This window comes from Microcebus murinus, chromosome 13 (assembly GCF_040939455.1).
Source record: "Microcebus murinus isolate Inina chromosome 13, M.murinus_Inina_mat1.0, whole genome shotgun sequence".
NCBI classification, from domain to species: domain Eukaryota; kingdom Metazoa; phylum Chordata; class Mammalia; order Primates; family Cheirogaleidae; genus Microcebus; species Microcebus murinus.
Genome location: NC_134116.1, coordinates 67,563,625 through 67,586,284, shown reverse-complemented (window position 1 = coordinate 67,586,284; position 22,660 = coordinate 67,563,625). Strand labels below are relative to the sequence as shown.

General features: G+C 38.0%; 1 protein-coding gene and 1 non-coding gene across 2 annotated transcripts in view; both read left to right on the top strand.

Annotated features, from left to right (window-relative positions):
* The window catches only part of FREM2 (FRAS1 related extracellular matrix 2), a 165,314-nt gene that overhangs the window by 120,704 nt on the left and 21,950 nt on the right, over positions 1–22,660 (top strand). Inside the window, exons 7-16 of the mRNA XM_020290416.2 lie at positions 2,089–2,238; positions 3,964–4,173; positions 5,566–5,763; positions 6,762–6,926; positions 7,460–7,642; positions 9,982–10,112; positions 12,178–12,336; positions 13,638–13,941; positions 15,866–15,997; positions 18,147–18,478. Of these exons, the coding sequence (XP_020146005.2) occupies positions 2,089–2,238; positions 3,964–4,173; positions 5,566–5,763; positions 6,762–6,926; positions 7,460–7,642; positions 9,982–10,112; positions 12,178–12,336; positions 13,638–13,941; positions 15,866–15,997; positions 18,147–18,478 (1,964 nt within the window). The remainder of the gene's footprint in view (positions 1–2,088; positions 2,239–3,963; positions 4,174–5,565; positions 5,764–6,761; positions 6,927–7,459; positions 7,643–9,981; positions 10,113–12,177; positions 12,337–13,637; positions 13,942–15,865; positions 15,998–18,146; positions 18,479–22,660) is intronic.
* LOC142875319 (small nucleolar RNA SNORD56) lies at positions 10,888–10,958 on the top strand. The gene has a single exon (XR_012922709.1). It is a non-coding gene; the product is annotated as a small nucleolar RNA SNORD56 (small nucleolar RNA).

The window sequence follows — 22,660 nt, the reverse complement described above, 5'->3', positions numbered from 1 at the left end:
CTATTGTCATTAATCTTCATTCTGAATGACAACTAGGAGGTAAGTTTTCAGAGTACCACATACATAGGACTCCTTTTCTTAATAAAAACTATACATTAAGCTATAAAGTAAAACAGTTGTTCTATAGTTGACAGAATAAGTCTGAAAACACACATGCGAAACACAATTTTGTCCCTGATGTGTAGCTCATTTGGTGTTTAACAGTTGGACTCACTGTCGTGTTTTTATTCTGTTCCATTTTTCTTGCTTGTCTGTGAGGAGCAGGGAGATGGGAAGGTGGAGGGTATCAGTATTAGACAGGAGACCCTACCTTGCTGCATGTCACAGCTCTCTCCCCTAACTCAGAAACCTAATTTGTGTGATGCTATGGCTTTGCCAGGAATGTGAGGAGACTTGGAGAGATCATTTGTTGGTTGCAGATGATCAAGCCTCCATGATAATTATAAAAGCCTTTTAAAAGACAGACAGATGTGCCTGGTTTGGCCATCCGGTCAGAATAAGCCTTTTCTGGGTTCTCTGTCCTCACCTTTGCCCCCTGCTTAGGAGTGAGAAATGTCAGGAATGCACCGGCTGGCGGTTGAGGCTGCTTTGACAGAGGTTAGCAAGATAACGCCCTCGTGTGTACACGCACACTCACATGCCCTGGCACCGTCCCAGTTGGAAGGGTGGGAAGGAGGTGAGCTGTGCTGGAGGCAGATTTATCACCCCCTGAACCAAAATATGCAAACAAAATTTCCAAGGTTGGTTTGATATTATTCAAGAACTCAGGGGAGCTATATGCTCTTTATAATGGCTACCATATGAAGAAATGAAGAAAACAAGCCTTTGCAGTTTAATAAAGGTGGTTTATTTGGGGCAGGGAAATAAAGAATTTGTACTGAGCTTGAGCAGTGCACAAAATGGATTTACTTTGGCTTTCCAAATGGTTTGTGAGCGCTGTTGTAGGGTATTGCTTGATTTGGCATGTTCGGAAATTACAGCTGGATGCTCTGAAATATGACATCATCTGTTTAACAGCTGTGTGTTTTAAGGAATAGTGATGTGAGTTGCATGTCCTTTCAGATTCAGTCCTTTTGAGTTTCTTAAGACCAGAGACAAGTGACTAGAATGTCTCAAGTCCAAGGGCTGTTTACCTTATGTGTGTGTGCACTCAAGTAATTTATCTTTGTTAATGATTGTTTATAAGCTCAATGTGTAAACAGTATTTTTGTAACTTCCTATGAGCCTATATTCAAAATATATAAGTTCCTGTCTTAAAGTAAGCTTACAAATTATCTCTCAGTTTTCTTTGTTCGTCAGCTGACTACTACACCTGAGACCTCTGGCAGCTACACCATAAGGGAAACTGTTGGTCGCAGGTAGCGTCAAACAGGAAACAATGATTATATCAGTTCAAATTCATCATCAATACTGGAGAAGAATACTATGTCCTCGAAGCGCATGCCGTAGCTTAGTGACCTACTTTGTATCATTTTCATACCTGTTTAGGACAAATGTTAACCTCTTCGTGTGAGATTATTTATTTAGTGAAACATCGGTTGTCATACCGCATCCCAAAACTCTACAGGTAACCTGCGACCAGACCCTGATTTCCGTAAAGTCTTCAGGACTGGTAACTATACATATTTAGTCTAGTTACACCAATAGGTTCTCACTGTAATGCTTATAACAGGCCCAAATACAGTGGATTAAACCCAAATATAATGGATTGGAAGATGGCATCATGCAAATAGCTACATTGCTATTCCAGAGTAGAAACTTGGTAGAAAACGATAAAATGAGTGGCTGGGCCAAACTTAAAAAAATTTCAGTCTTATGTGTTTTGTTTCACTTGGTGCTATTATACTTTTTTAGCTAAGCCTCCAGAGGTACATTTAGGAGCCAGTTATAGTCCCATATATGGGGGACAAACCATATATGGGCACTTTACCATATGGATATTTGTTTTTAAGCAGTGATATTGAAACCTAACAACTATATAAATCTAAAGATTATAGAGATGTTATCTTAGTAACAATACATGATGATGATAGAGCTGACTGTGAAGAAATAAAAAGAGCAGAAATGGTTCTGTTCTGATCTTAACAGAACCCATCTTCTACTTTGGCGACGTGGCGTACTCCGTGGACGAGAGTGCCGGCCACGTGGAAGTGCGGGTGTGGAGGAGTGGCACCGACCTGTCCAGGGCTTCTAGTGTCACCGTGAGGTCTCGGAAGACGGATCCTCCCTCTGCGGATGGTGAGTGGTTTCCCACACCAGCTCTTTGCTTGTTCCGCAGTTTTCAACTACCAACACATAAATTTCTTTAAAGCTAACATACTGCATTTCCATCACTGCAGTTTGGCTGAATATATTTCTTTTTCTGAAATTATATTTAATACTATCTAGGAGCTAAATCTAGGTCCTTTTTTTTTACTACAAAGAGAAAGTACAGTTGAGGGGCATGAATGAGAGGTCAGGTTACAAATTAAGACTCAAAGGTTCTAAATTCTAATGCCTATCTTTGCATGAATTGGCTCTCTTCTCTTGGCAAATCTAACATCGTTGAGAGTTATGACATTATGGGCTGACCACCTTCACAAGAATATAATGACATTTAAGTGTCATGCAGGTGTGTGCCTTCAGTTGACTTCCTCTTCATTTTAACCATCTGTCCCCATAAATACTTTGGATCCAAAAGGCTCTTCCCACACTTCATTGTACATCTGCCCCTGCTAGCACATACCCTCTTTTCTTTTGGGATCTGTATCTCCAAACAGTTGATCATGAAGTTTAGAGCAAGCATAGGATCCAAATTTCTTTTTTGCGATTCAACTCTCTCATGTACTCACATGAGTGATTCAAACTCTCTCATGTACTCACACACATGTGAACACACATGTATGTCATACATACATCACACATTCATCACAGAAAGCAATCAGGGTCAAACCATTTAAAAAGTCTCCCTTAGGTTTTAAGGTCTTCAGTGTAGCAGAAACAGCGTGGTGCTTTGCGTGTCATCGGTTCCCAATAAACATGTGCTTAGCCACATTCATTATTTTTAGGAGACAAATTCAAATCAGAGATGGGGGGAGGGAGAGAGAAATGAGAATGAAGGGAAAGGAGCAGAGGAAAAGGAAAACTTACACAAAGAGCCCCAAGGAGATACAGATACTTTAAAAACTGAATTGAAGGCAGATGAACTCAAACATGGTCCCACATTCAGAGATAAAGTAGATACAAAATGACAGTCGGAAGCAAAAAGCATGAAAACAAAGAAAAAAGCAATAATACTGAACTATCCTCCTCTACTTTGTCTTTATGGAGTGTTTAAAGAGGAAAGGACAGTTTTATACTTAAGCACTTTAGATATAAATGGAAGTATCAACATTAGATATGTACCCATTAGTCTGAAAAGCATTAAATCAAAGATCAAATATGTCACCGAGAACAGAAGCTTGCTCTCACCGCCTGTGGTGAGGGCCACTGGGTGTATGGGACAGAGCTTATGACTGAGATGTGTTGCTTTGATCAACAGGCAACCTCACACCTACATAGGATATTCTGCAGTGGTTCCAGCAAAGAAATAGAAATATTTAACTAATGTTAAAAAATTTTTAAATGTATATATTTCATATGTAATTTATGAGGATTATATACGTTTGATTTATATACTGATTTTTATAAGCTCTATTAGAGAACTTCAAAATAAAGATGGAGGAACTGTCACACAGAAAGCTAAATTAATTAATCCAAAGTCCAGCCATTAGTTATAAAGCTCAAAACCTGTTCTTTGGTCTACCACATCAATAACCATGTACATACTAATCTTTTGCATTTCAGTAAATGTACTTTTTTTGTAAGGCTATGCTTGTCTTTGTTTTTTTTAAAAAAAAAGAATTATAAATATATCTACATAATTTATTTCTTTTTTTTTTAAATTTAGTCGGTACCCAACTAATTCTTTTATTATTGCCGTAGCTGGAACAGACTATGTGGGAATCAGTCGTAATTTAGATTTTGCACCTGGAGTCAACATGCAGACTGTTCGTGTTGTCATTCTGGATGACCTCGGACAGCCAGTGTTGGAGGGAATGGAGACATTTGAACTAGTGCTTCGGATGCCTATGAACGCAGCCCTCGGCGAGCCCAGCAAAGCCACAGTGTCCATAAATGACTCTGCCTCTGATTGTGAGTGTTTATGAATTTTACAATGATAAGTAAAATTATAAACCAAGGTGTGTGTGTGTGTGTGTAGGTATTATAGATATATATAAAATGGTAAACTATATATACACAATATAGTTTATATGCAGGTATAATCACTATATAGATTGGGTGGCTTAAACAACAGAAAATTTATCGTTTCATAGTTTTGGCTAGAAATCCAAAATCAAGGTGTTGGTAGGGTTAGTTCCTTCTGAAGGCTGTAAGGGAAGAATGTCCCGGCTTCTCTCTTTGGCTTGTAGATGGGCATCTTGTCCCCATGTCTCTTTACATCTTGTGCCTCCATGTGTCTCTGTGTCCAGGTTTTCCCTTTTTATGAGGACACCAGTCATATTGGATTAGGACACACATAATGACCTCATTTTAACTTGATTACGCACCTGTAAAAACCCCACCTACCAATAAGGTCACATTCTTGGGCACCGGGGGTTAGGATTTCAACATCTGAATTTCAGAGGGACATAGTTCAATACATACAAATACTCTAGTGGACCACATCTTCTTTTCTCCTGATTGTTTTGATACATTAGTCAGTCTCAGAAGAAAACTTTTAGCTTCCTCTCAAAGTTTAAAGAAAAAAAAGTAGTATCATCATCAGGGTCTTGATTGTGTCTCAAGAATTCCCCTCCACACAGGTGGGTGGAACCATGTGGAATTACACACACCCTTGAGTGTCAATGGTCTTTTTCCACTTCTCAACACAAGACACTTGCTGTCATCTCCTTCCCCCAGACACTCCTAAAATTTCCCTAATAAGGTGCCAAAAACCTTGTTCTGAGACAACTAACTGCTAGACACATGGCAGGGCTCTCTGACGAGTCATCTCAAGGGAATTCTGAACACTCTTCAACCATGATGATTCTGACAGTGCTTGGAGGAGTCTAACCTACTGTCAATGAGACCTGTACATAATTGACCTAGCATAGGTGTCAACTAAAAATTATATACATACACACACATTCATTGTCAACTTTCCCAACATGGTCTGGGTTAACTATGCTTGTAATTACGTACATAACATTTAGTGTTCTTCATATCAAGACATTCTGAAATGCTCATGACTAAGAAATGTATATAGACACAAATAAATATCTTAAGGTCTGTGTTTTTGTCCACTGTTTAGCATTTTGTTGCGTATCCTAACTCCACAAAATAGGCAGAATTTCAAAGGTAGAAAAATCAGAACTCAAAGTTAGGTGATTTACTCAAGGTCAAAACATTGGCAAGTGACTGAGAGGAGATCCAATTCTTCTCACTTGTCTGTTGTCTTTTCCACTACAGCACATATTCTGAAATGTCACTTTTTGGTAAGGAAACTCTGCTCACTTTGATCCATGAGTTTGTTTGTTCTTGCAGTGCCCAAGATGCAATTCAAAGAACGAGTATATACTGGCAGTGAGAATGACGGGCAGGTGGTTGCAATGATCCACAGGAGTGGAGACAGCCAGTACAGGTCTTCGGTGAGATGCTACACCCGGCAGGGGTCTGCACAGGTGATGATGGACTTCGAAGAACGCCCAAACACTGATGTCTCCACCATCACATTTCTCCCTGGTAAGCTTGGGCTTGAAATTTTTATATGAAATTTGAGGAAGCCAAGATTTTGTGGAGAAATATACATCAGGGAAATACAAGTTTCTGAATTTTGACAAGCATATGGCATGGTATTATGTGCAGTAAATAATGATAAGGTGAGGTAGATTTTAGCTGGTTGAATGAATGACCTGTTAACATCACTCCAGTGATGTGCTATATTTTTTATTCAAAACTTAGTGGACAAGAACATATCAAGTGTATAGATTTCACAATGCTGGGAATTAAACTTACTGTTTAAGTGGAATGAAATAAAAGGAAATAGATACTATATTTTTAATATATATCCAGTGCCTTAGAATATTTGATCACTTTGATCCATTCATTGTACTTATAGGAACATATTCTAAAAAAAATAATCATAAATGTGTAGAAAGATTTCCTTATGTGCATGATTATCACAAAGTTATTTATAGTAATGGAAGATTGAAAACAAATTGTCAATAATTGGATAATTATTTATTTAAACACCCACATGATGGTATATATTATAGCCATTAAAATGTCTTAAAGAATTATTAATCAGATAGAAGAAAGTTCAAGATATAATATTGGTCCCCCTTTTTAGAGGCAAAGACCTCATTGTTTTTGGCTCAATGGTTTGTTCAATAAGTCAAAGGCTGCTAACTTTGCTTCCTGATCATAATGCTAGAAATTCATAAACAGAATTGATATTTACTTTTTCCCGTGTTTTCTAAAATGAATGACAGAACTTGAAGACAAGAATTAAAGAAAGTCTCTGGACAAATCAGGGCCTACCATTGAATTTATTCAAACATCTATTCATGTCTTCAGCAAATACCTATTGAAGGCTTATTACATGCCAAGCACTATCGTTTGCACTGACACAGCAGGAAAAAAGCAATACCCTTGCCTCTGTGGTGCTTACGTTCCAGTTGCAGATGTGGCCCTTTGGCCTATGGGATGTGATGGACCTGCTGACATTACTCTTGTTCCAGGTGAGACTGAAAAGCCCTGCATCCTCGAGCTGATGGACGACGTTCTCTACGAGGAGGTGGAGGAGCTCCGCCTGGTACTGGGCACTCCGCAGAGCAGCTCCCCCTTCGGGGCTGCAATTGGTGAACAAAATGAAACTCTGATAAGGATCCGAGATGACGCTGATAGTAAGAAGTCCTTTCCTATGCTCAGCTATAAATCGGGAACTGAAATCTACCCATGTTAATGGTGTAGGTGGCTCAGAAAATAACCGCCTGTTTCTGACTAGGGTTTTTAAGCAATTAAACAAATAGGAAAAAGACTAAGACAAATGGGGAACAAAATAAACCATTCAAACTGAAAAAGTTGACGTTGGAGAATGTGACTTATACCTAAATACTGAATCCCAAACATTTACAGGCCAACAGTTTCCTCCCTCCCCTCCCCTGTTCAGTGGCCTGTTAACCTTATAATTTAGGGCACAAGGGGAATAGCCCAGAGCGCATGCTCTCCAGGAGCTATTTAGTTCCTAGGAAGGAGCTGGGCCACAGGTATCAGCTTCTCCTTTCGCACACACCACCCATATGGAGTGAGGGGACAGAGAGAAGCCAGGACTGTAATAGTAACTAAGCTCCTCTCACATAGAAAGAAACATGAGAAATGAAGAAGCAGCATTCCCTTTACTAACAACTTCATTTGTCTGTGTTTCCCACAATTTTAGAGACTGTTATTAAGTTTGGAGAAACCAAATTTAGCGTCACTGAACCCAAAGAACCTGGAGAGTCCGTGGTCCTCACAATCCCAGTGATCCGCCAAGGAGACACTTCCAAGGTTTCCATTGTGAGAGTCCACACCAAGGATGGCTCGGCCACCTCCGGAGAAGACTATCACCCCGTGTCCGAAGGTACGGGGCTCCCGGGGACTGTCCCCGCATGGATCCTGCCAACGCTGTGTGTTAGTGCTGGCGCCCTTGAGAAAAAGAGGAGAAACTTCCAATTGAAATAAAAATAGGCACACTCTTCAGTTCATCTTCAGAAAAATGGAAACAATGAAATTTATTTCCAGGATTTCCCCATATGACTTACAGGGTGCATGTGTTAGGTCTTAGGGAAATTTTGAGATGTGCCAGATGACCTTCTGTTTTGAGTCTACTTTAACATTTTGCTGGTTCTGTCTTTGTTATAGTAATCACATATTAAGTGATAATTTTTCTGTAATTTTCTGTTACATTGAAATATGTATGACAGTGGGATGATAATCTGTTTTAGCTTAGAAAATACCAGTAGTCTAAAGCTAAAGCTAGAAAATTTTATGTTAACAAAGGACAGTAAAAGTGTGGTGAAAGACCAACCACAGAGACCATGAATTCTCTAGGAGTTAGGAGCTGCTTAGGGATACTTTCCATCCCTCTCCTTCTGCAAAGTTTGGGACCATTTCTCTGTTTACTTTTATCAGTAATCAAATCAGTTCTTCTTTCTTGCTCAATCTCTTTCATAATTATTTACTAACCGAATAAACATAAATTTATGTCCATAAGTTTATGAATTTTTTTCAGGAACATTCTAGTATTTCCTATTGAGGTCAGCCTCTTGCAAATAAGCAAGAAAAAAATAAGCAGAAAAAAATTAAATACAGAATAAAAGTTGAAATTTTTTGTGTGTGAAAAAAGTCTAAAGTAACAGATAAAGATAAATGTGAATGACAAAATTTGACTATCATCTAGCAAGTGTACTATCAAGAAACAATAATTTAAATATTTAATTTTTTAATGTCTTAGAAATCTGATTTGTATAACTCAGAGGGTTACAAAAACCTGAATGTTTACATTCAAGTAGGAATGTCCATGCTAGGACAAGGCATGGAAATGGGTGAAGCAAGGGAAACATGAAGGAAAAAGAATTATTGCAATGTCATTAAACCAGTAAGTCCATTCCTTTCTTGAGAAAAGCCTGTATTATCATAGCCTGGTTGCCATAGACTGTTGCCGTGCAGAAAGGTGCAAAAGAACTTAAAAATCTACATTTTCTTATAAAATCTCCAGATTTTTAAGTATTAAAAACTAATTTTTTAATGTCTTCTTATACAGGTAAAACCAAACAAATTAGTAGGCCAACAATGATCAGTTTTCTCAGGTCTGAGAAGCCAAGGACTGATAGGCTCAAAGAACACACTAAGGCTGATAGGAAAAACTGCTGTATCTAGAAGCTGAAAGAACTAATTTTAAAGATAAAAAAAGTCTTTATCTTTAAAGATAAACAGAAAAAAAGCCCTCTTTGTACCTGATAATTAAAAAATGGAAGTACACAAAGTAAAATACACTGGAGATGCATTTTCTTCTGCCAGACTCTAAAAGATTTATAATTTAGAAGTATTATGATTGAACTGCAATTACATCAGAAAGCAGCAACTGTTATCTCCTCTAACTGGAATGATTATGCCTTATATTCTTTGTATTTGCTTATTTGAAACAGTATCTCCAAAGGTATCGTAAAACCAACGAAAAAGTTTCTCCAAGGTTAGCAGTACAGTCAGCTGGTTAATCATGAGTTCAGTAAAATCTAATAATTTTAATGTTTTAATAATTTCAAAATGAATGGTTAAGAAAAGGATTTTGATAATTGGACTAAATTTTCATGACAATGAAGCAATTCTTTTTAGTGAGAGAGATGGAGCAAGGGAAAAAATGCTAACATTTATCTAAAGCAACTTTTCTGAGTTTCTAAGAACAACAACAAAGGGTAGTTTTTTGAAATATCATTTGACATCGTATAAAAAACTCAAAATTTTATATCCAACTTTCCTGCATATATACATAATGTAAATATCATTCGCATTTAAATATACCTGTGATCTCATTCATTTGACTTGAGTTCTAATGGTTTAGAAATTCAGAAGAATGACAGATGAATTTATCTGATAAGTCCCAATATTAGAACAACTGGTTGTCCCATGAGTGAGCATCATTTCAAACTGTGGACCCACAAATCAATATCTTATGATTAGAATTTTCTTTTAGATAAAAAAGAACAGAATAGAAAATATCTGAGTGTAATGCATAAAGAATAAATGCTGTTTCTTAAACTTTTGGTTCTGTTTTACACGCATATGCACACACACACATAAATATAACGGGTCCACAATGTAAAATGGACCAGTATTTCTCATTGCGGACCACAGTAAAAAATGCTTGGCAAAAAACTGTTCAGATGCAAAAGATTTATATCTGTGATTTTGCATTTGCAGAAATTGAGTTTAAGGAAGGAGAAACCCAGCACAGTATTGAAATTGAAGTCATCTTTGATGGGGTAAGAGAGATGAGAGAGGCCTTCACCGTTCACCTAAAACCCGATGAAAATATGATAGCAGAGACTCAGGTAAGTAATGCAAGGTGTCTATAAATTCATGGCCAGCATTTTGTCAGAGAAAATCCATATATGCTGTCACTAGTATACAACAAAGTGAGGAGACTTTGTATAAGCCTTACACGAAAGAGATATGTGTAATTTCTTTTTACCACCGAAGTAAATCAAGAAATTGATAATCAAGAAATAATCAAGAAATTCTTATCCCTTTCTTTGAGAAATCATGTTTGTAGAAACTCAAGGACTAGAGTCACTGGGCCCCATGCTAGCCCGCTTCCCTTCCCTGTGTCAATCAATAATGATTGAATTTGGGATTAATCTCCAGAGAGGAAACATCATCTCAATTTAGAGGGGACTGTTACTCAGTGCCACACTCATTAAAACATACATTTGAACCCACAAAACAGTTTTTTTTGTTGTTTGTTTTTTTTTTTGAGACAGAGTCTCACTTGTTGACCAGGCTAGAGTGAGTACTGTGGCGTCAGCCTAGCTCACAGCAACCTCAAACCCCTGGGCTCAAGCAATCCTTCTGCCTCAGCCTCCCGAGTAGCTGGGACTACAGGCATGCGCCACCATGCCCGGCTAATTTTCTATATATATTAGTTGGCCAATTAATTTCTTTCTATTTATAGTAGAGACGGGGTCTTGCTCTTGCTCAGGCTGGTTTCGAACTCCTGACCTCGAGCAATCCGCCCGCCTCAGCCTCCCAGAGTGCTAGGATTACAGGCATGAGCCACCAAGCCAGGCTTACACAAAACAGTTTTTTAACCCTTAAAATCCCCACCTGCTACGATGATGGTAGTATTTTTCGTCAACAGCAGTTCACCTAGTGAGTGTTGATACTTTGGGTCTGAGTGAAAAAAAAAAAAAAAAATCCCCACCTGTTTCTATTAGCTTTATCAGAATTTGATGTCTATACATCAAATGACCAAATGACTTGTGACCAAAATGTTACAGTCCTCAAACTTGTTTTCTGTACTTACTTAATTGATATTATGTTAATATCATCAACCAGATTTTCCTCCAAATAAACAGAATCTTGACCTTTACACCAAAAATAATTTTTAAAACTACATGTCATTTTAGGAACAGATCTATTTTTATATCTATACTTAAATATACAGTATTATTTTTATTGTTAATATTTGTTTCACTATTAGTATGAAATCAAGTTGAAAAAATTATTTTCCTTAAATATTTTTATCATTTTTTAATCTTCATTAAAAATGCATTTCTGCTGCACTGCCTTGCCTTTTTTCAAGTCATATTTAAAATTCAAGAAGCATGGGCAGAAAATCTTTATCAAACATATTTTCATGTCTTGAGCATATAAAAATGAATCTTTGATATTATTTTTATGGCATAGTATATGAAACTTTTGGGTGAAAGGAAGAGAGATTCACTCAAATTACTCCCAGGGATAAAAGCTTCTTTTAAAAATATACATGTAAATACACGTTTGGAAACTGCAATATGTGGTGAGATACTGAAAGTTATTCAGGAGCCAGGGTAGATTTGTGGCAAGGTGTTCTTGTCACTGTGTCCAGCAGCAGAGCTTTACTGATTCCTCATCTGTTTGGAACTTAGTGTCCCCTGTGGCTCAGGCAATGCCTTTGGGCCTTGTCTCGTTATAGCTTTGGTCATTTCCCCTGGCGGACTTCATCACGGCCATACTATCCCATGACTTCCTTCTCTCCAGCTCTCGTTCAGCTTTCCTTCCATCATCAACTGATTGACTTTGTGATAGAACTTCTACTTCATAACCCCAAGACAGATTTAGCTACTATCATCACAATTGAAGAAAAAAATCAAAGTCCAAATACCTTGAGGGCCACTGGCCAACCTTTGGATTAGCAGCCACAGGCCCAGGTACCCTCCCCTGGAACCATGAGATGTGAGCAAGGTGCCAAGGTCACGTGCAGCAAGCCACAGGGGGCCCGTTGCTCTGCAGGGGCTCCAAGTAGGACAATTTTCATTATAACGAGACCACGGGTTTGCTGAGCGTATTGTCCTGTACAATCAAAGCACAGAAAAGCTAGTACTTTCTTAATCAGTGATGATTATCTTTTCCTCCTAGGCGACCAAGGCCATTGTGTATATAGAAGAAACGAACAGCATGGCAGATGTCACTTTTCCATCCGTTCCTCAGATCATGTCCCTGTTGATGTACGACGACTCGTCCAGAGCTAAGGAGAGCGCTGGACCCGTGTCTGGCTATCCTGTCATCTGTATCACAGTGAGTAGGAAATTGAAAAAATTGAGGAAAACTGTAAGATCATTATTTTAAATAATTTTAAACCTTAACCAATGTAGTATGGGCTTTGTTGTGAAGAAGCAAAAGTAGGAAAATACTACAGGTTTCAGCTTTGAACTTTGCAAATATAACATTAATCACGTAAAGCTCCCATTTTTCTTCCTTAACCCAACAAAGGTTCACTAGCCAATGTGTACATAGTGTGTTATCTCAGCGTCTGCCACTGATAAAATAAAAATAAGAACTCTGTACTTAAGGAATTCAAAAATAAGGAAGAGAAAAATATGTAGAAATTCGTAACTCCAATAAAAGGCAAGATGTGATCATTACCATGACAATGCTATAACTGAGGAGCTAGAGCCGCATCTCCATGGGTAAGGGAAGGGTGGAGGTGGGCAGAGGGACCCACAATTTTAGGATAAGAGCCAGATAAGGGATGGTCATTCCAGGACGAAGGGATTGCAACATGAGCTACAGCTAGAAGAGTAGCATGAGAAATGGCACGAGATCACTACTTTTTTTACTTGCCTTCTTTTGAAGCTCTAAATTGTAAGCTCCTTGTGAGCTAAAGCCATGACTTATTTTTATAGCACAACAGCCCTAATATAATGACCTACATATAATAGGTATGCTAAAAATGTTTGTTAAATTAGAAAAGCAGAAATAAAAATTTGGTGCCGATTTATAGAAATCTCTAAATGTCATATTAAGGAACTGGGTACTGATCCTTAATATGACTGTTGGGTAGCAGGGAGTTCTTGCACAGAAGGATGATCGAGGGGTTATGTTGGCAGGTCGGCAGGGCAGCAATGTGTCCCTGGGCTGGAAGGAAAGGCCCTGCAGTAGACAGGGAGGTGGTGCTTGGAATGGAAATAAGGGACCAACCTAAGCAACAGTGGAAACGGAGAATCAAACAAGTTCACTGACCTATTGGGATAAGAAGAGAGAGGAAGGGAAGGAGGAGACAGGAAAGAGAGAGAACAAGGATAGTTTGGCAATGCTGAGGATTAAAGAGATTATGGTATGAATAACAACTTTATATGTATTAAGTTAGAGGTAGAAATGCCCAATCTAAGCTATCTGAAATGCAAAGTCTGAGTTCATAGAAGTTTGAGTTCATAGAAGCTATCATGGCTGGGAATAGAAATGAGGAAGTCCTATGAACAGCATGTAGAAATGGGGGCAAAGCAGCAGTGCAAACATTACGGCAGAGAGAACCTGAGAGGAGTGGTTTCTGCATTGTGGTCCTACGTGGTCCTAACGTAGTTATTTGTTTCCCATAGGCTTGCAACCCCAAATATTCAGACTACGACAAAACAGGCTCTATTTGTGCGAGTGAGAATATCAATGACACTTTGACGCGGTACAGATGGCTGATCAGCGCACCTGCCGGCCCTGACGGCGTAACCAGCCCCATGAGAGAACTGGACTTCGACACCTTTTTCACATCGTCCAAGATGATCACGCTGGACTCCATCTACTTCCAGCCCGGCTCGCGGGTGCAGTGCGCGGCTCGTGCTGTGAACGCCGATGGGGACGAAGGCCTGGAGCTGATGAGCCCCATTGTGACCATTGGCAGAGAGGAAGGTAGGACATTGCCCTTTTCACATGAAGAAAAACCTGCAATACCATGGAGTATCACAAATGTCTAATTTCTGGTTATTAATTCTTCCAAATGTATGCCATAATACCTTGTAGGCACTTCAAAATGAAAATCCCTTTTTACAAAAGTATTTATTAGAAAACAAACGATTTATTCATTTCACACTTGTTGAGCACTTACAACATGCCAGACCCAGGGCTTTATGCTGGCAGTAGGAAAATAAGGCAGGATCCCTGTCCTTGAGGAATCCACAGTCATGCTGAGGACACAGACAAATGTTAGCATGGCCAGGGCACAGAAATACAGAAGTCGGAGTGATTAGTTCTGCCCTCAATGGGTCAGGAAAAGCTCATCGAAGAGGAGATGCTAAAGATGAATCTTGAAAATAGTCGAGGAAAACAAGCATGAGCAAGGACTCATGGAAGCATGAAAGAACATGGAATATTCTGGAAACAATAAGCCAGGAAATGGGAAGCTTGTGAGAGGGAGAGGTGGAAGGCCCAGGAGACAAAGCAGGATGGCATGCAAGGGTCAGATCCAGACAGGGGTGCAAACGCCACGCAGGGAGCTCAGCTGGCTGCTGCTGGATAAGTGGGGTTTGCTGGGGACAGGGAGGGAGGGACGTGCAGGGGTGGCTCACACTTGTTATTACAAGGGAGTTTGTGCTTGGGGCTGAAGCCAAGGATGCATTGGGGGTGGAGAATAGGATGTGACTGGAGACAATATTGGAAAGGCAAGAATCCAGTTTATAAGTGAAGCCTTCACGCTACAGAAGTATTTTTAAATCCAATTTTTTAAGAAAGATTATATGTATACGATTCTATTTCTAAAGCTTCCATTTGCATACACTATTCAGAAGAACATTTGTGACATAAAGGTCACATGTTCCATCTCCCACCATTATATATGGAGTATCAAATGTTTATTGAGATGTGTGTGTATATATATATATGCAACATGCTCTTTTGTTAGGATTAAAATACATGGTTTTTAACTTTCTCTTAAAATATAATTGTATAGGTACAAAAAAATTTGAAATGCCTTAAAATGAGTCTATTAATAAAACAGCTCAGATGCTGGGTCCTGCCTCTGATTTTATTGCTATTCTAGTAAATATCTATTTTTTCTGTTTTGTATAAATAACAAAGAAAGGATATATTTTCTAGTTCTCTTGACATTATAATCCAGCATCTTGGTCCCTTCCATGATATTCAAATGAAAACATCACAATTCTCTTAAAGGAAATATTGCAGGAAGAGTTTCGTGTCAAAATTCTTGAGCATCACTGAGAGATATGAGACAGAGAAATAGAGAGAATATAAAATGGATTATAATTTATAATACACATACTGTAAGAAATGACATATAGAGAGAAAACTCTCCTGTACCCATTTTGCTTCCTGATTTTAAGGACACTTTAGTTTTTACTTTTAAAATGATTGCATTTTTAGTTTTATTCACTTATCAATAATGTTTATTTTATAACTAATCATACATATATTATTCCAGGGTAAAAATCAAATTTACTTAGTTTAACTACACTTAACTTTTTTCCTATTGGCTTTCAATCATTTCTATTGTTATCTGTTCTAACTTTATATCAAAATTATTTAGTGACTATAACCATGATCTAGAAATGACCAACACCTATTGAATCACATTGAACAGTGACTATGTTTTCTCAAACTTTTAAAACCTCTAAATTGTTAAGTGGCCACTAAACTGTCCGCTGTGATTGCTTCTTAGACCGTGGTGTTCTGTTCTCTTACAGTAGACACTCTTAGCCACGCCCTAGTCCGTAGAGGATGTTAAAGTATGTAGGAAAATAATAGTTTCTATTTTTAAATTAGTCTTTAAGCATTATCTGTGATCTTTTCTTTAGCATAAATATGTTCGTTTTCCCTCGAGGTCTTTGCCAGCCCCGCGTGCCTGGGGTGGTGGGGGCAGAGCCGTTCTCAGCGAAACTGCGCTACACGGGCCCTGAGGATGCAGACCACACAAACCTCATCAAGCTCACTGTCACGATGCCACACATAGATGGTAGGTGACTTGGACAAGCAAATCCCTGAAAGGGTTCTGGGCTCCTCATTACCTGGTTTATTTTACTCAATCTTCTAAACAGCCAAGCTTTCAAAAGTGTTCGACTTGCAACTTGAGCTTCAAGTTCTGCTTCCTTCAACTGTTTCTGCTTCATTCTACCCAGTCTTTAAAAGTCTGGCAATTTACGCATTCTTTATTTTAATAAAATGACATAAACGTAATACATGTCCAAACACAATAACTTTGGCTAATGTGCTAGCTTTTATGAAAGAGTACAAATGCATCTTCGAATGTGAGCTTGGAGTTCCAGCAAAACATTCTGATATCTCAATGCTTGCCTTCGGTATGTATTTGCTATCTCATAGCTGGAGCTTCGTAAGTCTCTCTCGATATTGATTGCAAAACTAAGCTATTTTCTAGACATTAAAATAAAATTTTCAAAAATGAAACTAACAAGTACTATATTTTGCCTTCATTTTCTCTGGGTAGGGGGCTATGACCAGAATGTGTGAGTCAATAACTTTATCCACACATTTCCCCATGTACAGAAGGCATTTCAAGTTTTTTTTCCCCACTCAATTTACTTTATAATTGAAGGAAATGGTTAGTATTAACTTTGTTACTTGGTATGTTACTTATATTTATGTAGGTAAGGGAGAAGGAACATTAGGCAATGCTAGGAACTACAAGGTAGAATCTACCTCCCTCAAAACAAGGACATCTTGCTTTTTCTGCTTATGATAACCCCCAAATCGCCCTGGGTTGGGGGGTTAGGCAGACAGGAATCTGCATCTCCTCACTTTACAGTGTAATGTTGGTCTCCATGACCACCGTATCTCTAGGCTTCTGTGGAGATGTGACTTGAGCTGCACCCATTAGGGAAGAACAGACCTGTAACAGTTCTTTCCTAATTAAAATAGTGGTTGGTCCCTTACGCCACTCTTAGGGCTTGACTTCACATTTTCTGAAACATTCATTATGTTTATGAAATATATGTTTATGAATGAAATATTCATTCATAATGAAACATTCATTAGCCACACCTCTGCCAGAAGCATGGTGGAGGCTGAACAGTTGTTTCGTGGGGCCAGAGTTTTGCTCTAGGAGAACCTGAGAGGGAGAGGTGGGAAAGGCTGAGAGAGAAGACCTCTTCCATAGCCTTTTGCTGCATCGCTTATGGCAGTGTTCAGCAAACTGCGGCCCGTGGCCAAATCCAGCCTGCTGCCTGTTTTCATACGGTCTGCAAGCTAGGGATGGTCTTTATGTTTGTAAGTGTTTGGGGAAAAAAACAAGAAGGTTATGACACATGATAATTATATGAAATTCAAATCCATTGCCCATAATAAAATTTTATCACACACAGTTATGTTCATGTCTTTACAAAGTGCTGGCATTAAATGGCAGCATTGAAAAGTTTCAGCAGAGACCTCAAGGCCCACAAATCTCCTAAAATATTTACTATTTGGCCCTTTACAGAAGAAGATCACCTATCCTTAGCCTATACTGTATAGTGGTAATTTTATATATATATATATATATATTTTTTTTTTTTTAATCTCAGGACATCTTAAAAATTCTTCAAGATCTCAAAGACATTTTGTTTTTGTGGGTGATATCTATAAATGTTTATTAGATTTAAAACTAAAACAGAGGAATTGCTAACTATTCATTCATTTAAAAAGAAAAATAAATCCATTACATGTTACCATGAGAAATATCTCTTAAGAAAAATAACTACAAGTTATAAAACAAAAAATAATAATGAGTGGCAATGTATATATTAATATATTTGATGTTATCTTTAATGTCTGGCTTAATAGAAGACAGCCGGATTCTCATATCTGCTTCTGCATGAAACCTTTTGCAATCTATCACAGCTTGTAGTCTCTAAAATACTCTACTCTGCACTCATGAGAGAATGCAGTTGGAAAGTCAAATAATAACATAGTATTATTATGAAAATAGCTTTAATCTCATGGATCGCCTAAGAAATTCCTAGGGAACCCCAAAGTTCCTAGGATACCACTTTCATAATCACTGCTGTGTAGTATTTTATAACACTTGTTTTCTCAAGAGATAAAGAAATTATAAAGTGTTGAGAATTCTTGGCTGCCTGTAAGACCTTTAACAATGATTCCATTTCTCATAGGCATGCTCCCTGTCATCTCCACTAGAGAGCTTTCCAACTTTGAGCTCACCCTGAGCCCCGATGGCACAAGGATTGGAAACCACAAGTGCTCCAACCTCCTGGATTATACCGAAGTGAAAACCCACCATGGTTTCTTGACTGATGCTACAAAAAATCCAGAAATCATTGGAGAGACATATCCTTATCAGTTCAGTTCATCTATCAGAGGTTCTAGTACCTTACGCTTCTACCGCAACCTGAACCTGGAGGCCTGTTTATGGGAGTTTGTTAGCTACTATGACATGTCAGAACTCCTCACCGACTGTGGAGGCACCATTGGAACAGACGGACAGGTACAGGCTTTTAACATTTGAGCTTTGGTCACTGGATAAACCAATTGTTTGTTCTTTTACATAGATTTGTACTAAATCTCAACTTTAATCTTGCATCTTAGTTAGATAGGTCATTGACTACAGAGACCAAATAACTGGCATGGAATGGTGTGAAAAATCCATGTCTATTTCTGGAACAGTGGGAAAAAACATATGTATTTTTTGATGATGTGTTAGAAACATTATCTTTGTTTTGAAAGGACACTGTATAATTATTGCCTTACGCTCCAAATGTACTTTGATATTATAAAAATCCTAATACTCTGATTTATCTTCAAAGGACACATCATTTCTCGTGCCTATGCATAGATGCATGTGATATTATAACAAGGACCAGCTAAAGTGAGGACTTAACAATCCAGGGGGGCAGTCTAGTTTTTCTCCCTCTGTACTAACTTTCTTCTGCAACCACCTTCTTTCTGTCCTTCTGTCTTTCTGTTTTATTCTCTTCCCTTTTCTTTCTCATTTTCTCTTCTTTTCCTCCCTCCCTCTTTAACTTCTCTATCATTAGAGAAGATAGTCAAAAGTATTTTCTTTTAACATAGTCAAAAGTATTTTACATTTTAACATAGTCAAAAGTATTTTAACATAGTCAAAAGTTTTAACTTTTAACATAGTCAAAAGTATTTTCGTCAAAGGCCTATTGTTATTTTTGCTCTACAATTACTGATTTTTTTTTATACTCCACAGACATTTACACATAAAATACACACACAAAAACATCTGTATCCCACTGTCATCAGCAGGAGAATTGTTAAAATGAGAAGGAAGCAAGGCCTCCACTGGGATTATAATAGAGAATCTAAAATATATAGGATGTTATTTAAAATTGTAATGAATATTTGAACCAAAAGCAATGCTCTCTCTTACCTGGACTGAATGAAGAATTATGTAAGTAGGCTTATGCATTAAAGTGTTGAATGGGATGAAGACTATATCATGCCCTTCAAGATTTAGCTAAAGTGAGGCTGTGTTTTCTGTCTATATTGCTATATATATAAGATATTATAATATATAGCATGTTAAAGGATTAAAATATAAAACAAGTATAGTAAAAAAAAAAAAAAACTAGATAACTACTTGGGTGTAACCCCACAGCAAAGCCATAGAACTTGACAAGTTCAGCTGGTGTTGATGTCAAATTAGACTCAAAGATAGTGACACATCATAACCACCTCCTCTGAAAGCAGCAATATTCAGTAACTTGCAGGGATTGCAAGAAAATTGCAAAGAAAAACACCCACAAAGGGCAGTATGAAATGGTGGAAAGGTTCTAGGTATTGGAGTCAAGCAAATGCAGACCCAAATTTGGCTCTGATATCTTTTAGCCGTGTGTCCTTGGGCAAGTTACTTAAACCTTAGTAGTGCTAATTCCTCAGGTCCCTCTTTTCAACCTGTCCTTGCCACCTGAAAGAAACATTAAAAAAAAAAAGATCTTATCGCATAAAATAAAGGCATAAAAATAAAGGCTCATATGAACAAATCTACTTCAGCGTTTTCCTTTACAGATCAAATATTTCTAGTTCCTTTGGCTCTTCCTCATAAACTTTTCAGTCCACTACTAAATCATTCATATTTCTCTTCTGGTTGGCTCTTCTGTCAGATTCTTGCCTAAGTCATAGGATCTATTGGCATAAGCAAAATTGGATACAGTTACAGAATTACATTATAGTTCTCCTTCTTCCTTGTTAAAATCCCTTCTTCATACTATAGAGCCTCTCTGTGTTTATAGTCTGTATTTACCCTGTTTTTTGTCTTCTCCGCAGAATAGCAACACTTCTCCATATTTAATACATGCTACCCAGATAGACTTTTCCAGTAAAAGTCCTGCACTTGTCCTGCTTAGGCTTTATGCTGTTGTGTCTGTCCACTTCTCCAATGTATCAGGCATTTGGAATGTAATGCCTGCCCTCTGATGTGTTCATTTCTCAGACCAAATCTTATTATAAAACGCTCAGCTAGATATATTTTGATAGATTTTTAAATTTCGGTTTCTCTATTGAATTCTTTGAGTTAGGTTTTTTTCTCTTCCCTTTACTTCTGCTAGCAAGGAAAGTCATTGCCCTGCTTCTGTTGAACTGCCAGCAGTTCCACCCCATTAGGTGAAACCAGCAACCGCAGGTTTTCAGTGAAGTTTCATCTGCCAGATAGGCTTATGTGACATAATACTAGGAAAGAGTGCTGTGTAAGAATTACTGCACCATCCAAATCTTAACTAGTTAGTGTTACCTTTTTTCTTTATACTAAACCTTATTAGAAAACATTCATCCTTGTTTTAATAATTGCCCCCATGCCTGGCTTAACATCATCCATTTTGTTCGGTAGACAATATAAATGAAACTACTAAAAACTGCAAAAACAATATATGTTACCTTTTAAAGTAAGATGGACAACTTGTAAGATGGACAATTTCTTCTGAGAAGATTTTTCTGCTTTTGTATTTTCAAAAATAAGCTTAATAGCATAACCATGATGATCAACATCACAGAGGTGACCAGATTCAGTATAAATCATTGAGATTTCAGGACCTTGTTATAAAATTCTAAAATCCTCGGTGTAAACTAAACGGTAATATGATATAATAAAACATGTTGCTTATTCTCTTAGAGTGAAGCTTAGAGACGGTACATTAGTCAGGGTTCTCCAGAGAGACAGAACCAATAGAATAGACACACAGATATACAGGATTTATTACAGGAATCCACTCACAAGATTATGCAGGCTGAGCAGTCCCACGACAGGCTGTCTGCATTCTGGAGAACGGAGGAAGTCAGTAAGGTGGCTCAGCCCAAGTCCAAAGGCCTGAAAACCGGGGAAGCCCATGGTTTAACTCTCTATCCTAGGCCAAAGGCCCAAGAACTTGGGTGGGTGGCAGCTGCTGCAAGTCTCAAAGTCCAAAAGCCATAGAAACTGGAGTTCTATTGTCCAAGGGCAGGAAAAGAAGTTTGTCCCAGCTCCAGAAGAAAGAGAGAGAGGCCTGGCACAGTGGCTCAGGCCTGTAATCCTAGCACTTTGGGAGGCCAAGAGGGAGGATTGCTTGAGGCCAAGAGTTCAAGACCAACCTAAGCAACATAGCAAGACCCTGTCTCTGAAAAAAAAAAAAAAAAAAAAAAATATATATATATATATATAAACTGGGCATGGTTGTGTGCACCTGTAGTCCTAGCTATGCAGGAGGCTAAGGTGGAAGGATCTGTTGAGCCCAGAAGTTTGAGGTTGCAGTGAGCTGTGATGACATCACTGAACTCTAGCCCGGGAGGCAGAGCAAAACCTTGTCTCAAAAAAAAAAAAAAAAGACAGAGGGAAAATTCTTTTTCTTTTTCTATTTTAATCTGTCTTTTTTTCTATCCAGGCCTCAGCCAGTTGTATGATGCCCATCCACATTGGGTGAAGACAGATTTTCCTTGCTCAGTCCACTAATTGAACATTGATCTCTCTGGAAACACCCTCACAGATATACCCAGAAATAATGCTTTACCAGTTGTATGGGGATTCCTTAATCTGTTCAAGTTGACAACCTAAATTAACCATCACAGATGGCCATTCCATTTCCCCTACTTTAATCCTTGGTTTTGTACCTTTACTTCTCCCTAGCTATTGATATTCTCCTATATCTTCCCCCAACACACATTCACATTATTTAAATATAGGTGAACAACAAGAAAATGTAAAGTAGAAGCAAGTTAATCCTCTGAGATATTTTATTCTATTAGTTTTGGGATCTAGAGAAGAAGAAAAATATCTAATAATAGTACTAACAATAACAATAATGGTAAGAATAACAGTAATAGCTAACGTTGAGTATTTACTATGTGCCTGCCATTCTTCTAAATACTTTATATATTTCCACTCATTCTGTCCTCACAACAACCCTGTGAGATAAGCACTATCTTTGTTCCCTTTTTACAGATTAGAAAGCTAAAGCAAAGAAAATTCAAATAACTTGTAAACCCATGCTCTTAACACATCATAATGCTTCTCTGGGCATTAAATTGAGTGGGTGAATATGAGGAGTGGATATGGTCGCAGATGCAATTGCAAGAAAGCCAAATGAACTCTTTTCTTTGTTCTTGGTACAAGAATGCTGTCCAACAGCAATCATGAAAATATGTGCCAGATTACATCCACACCCATTGCTGGTAA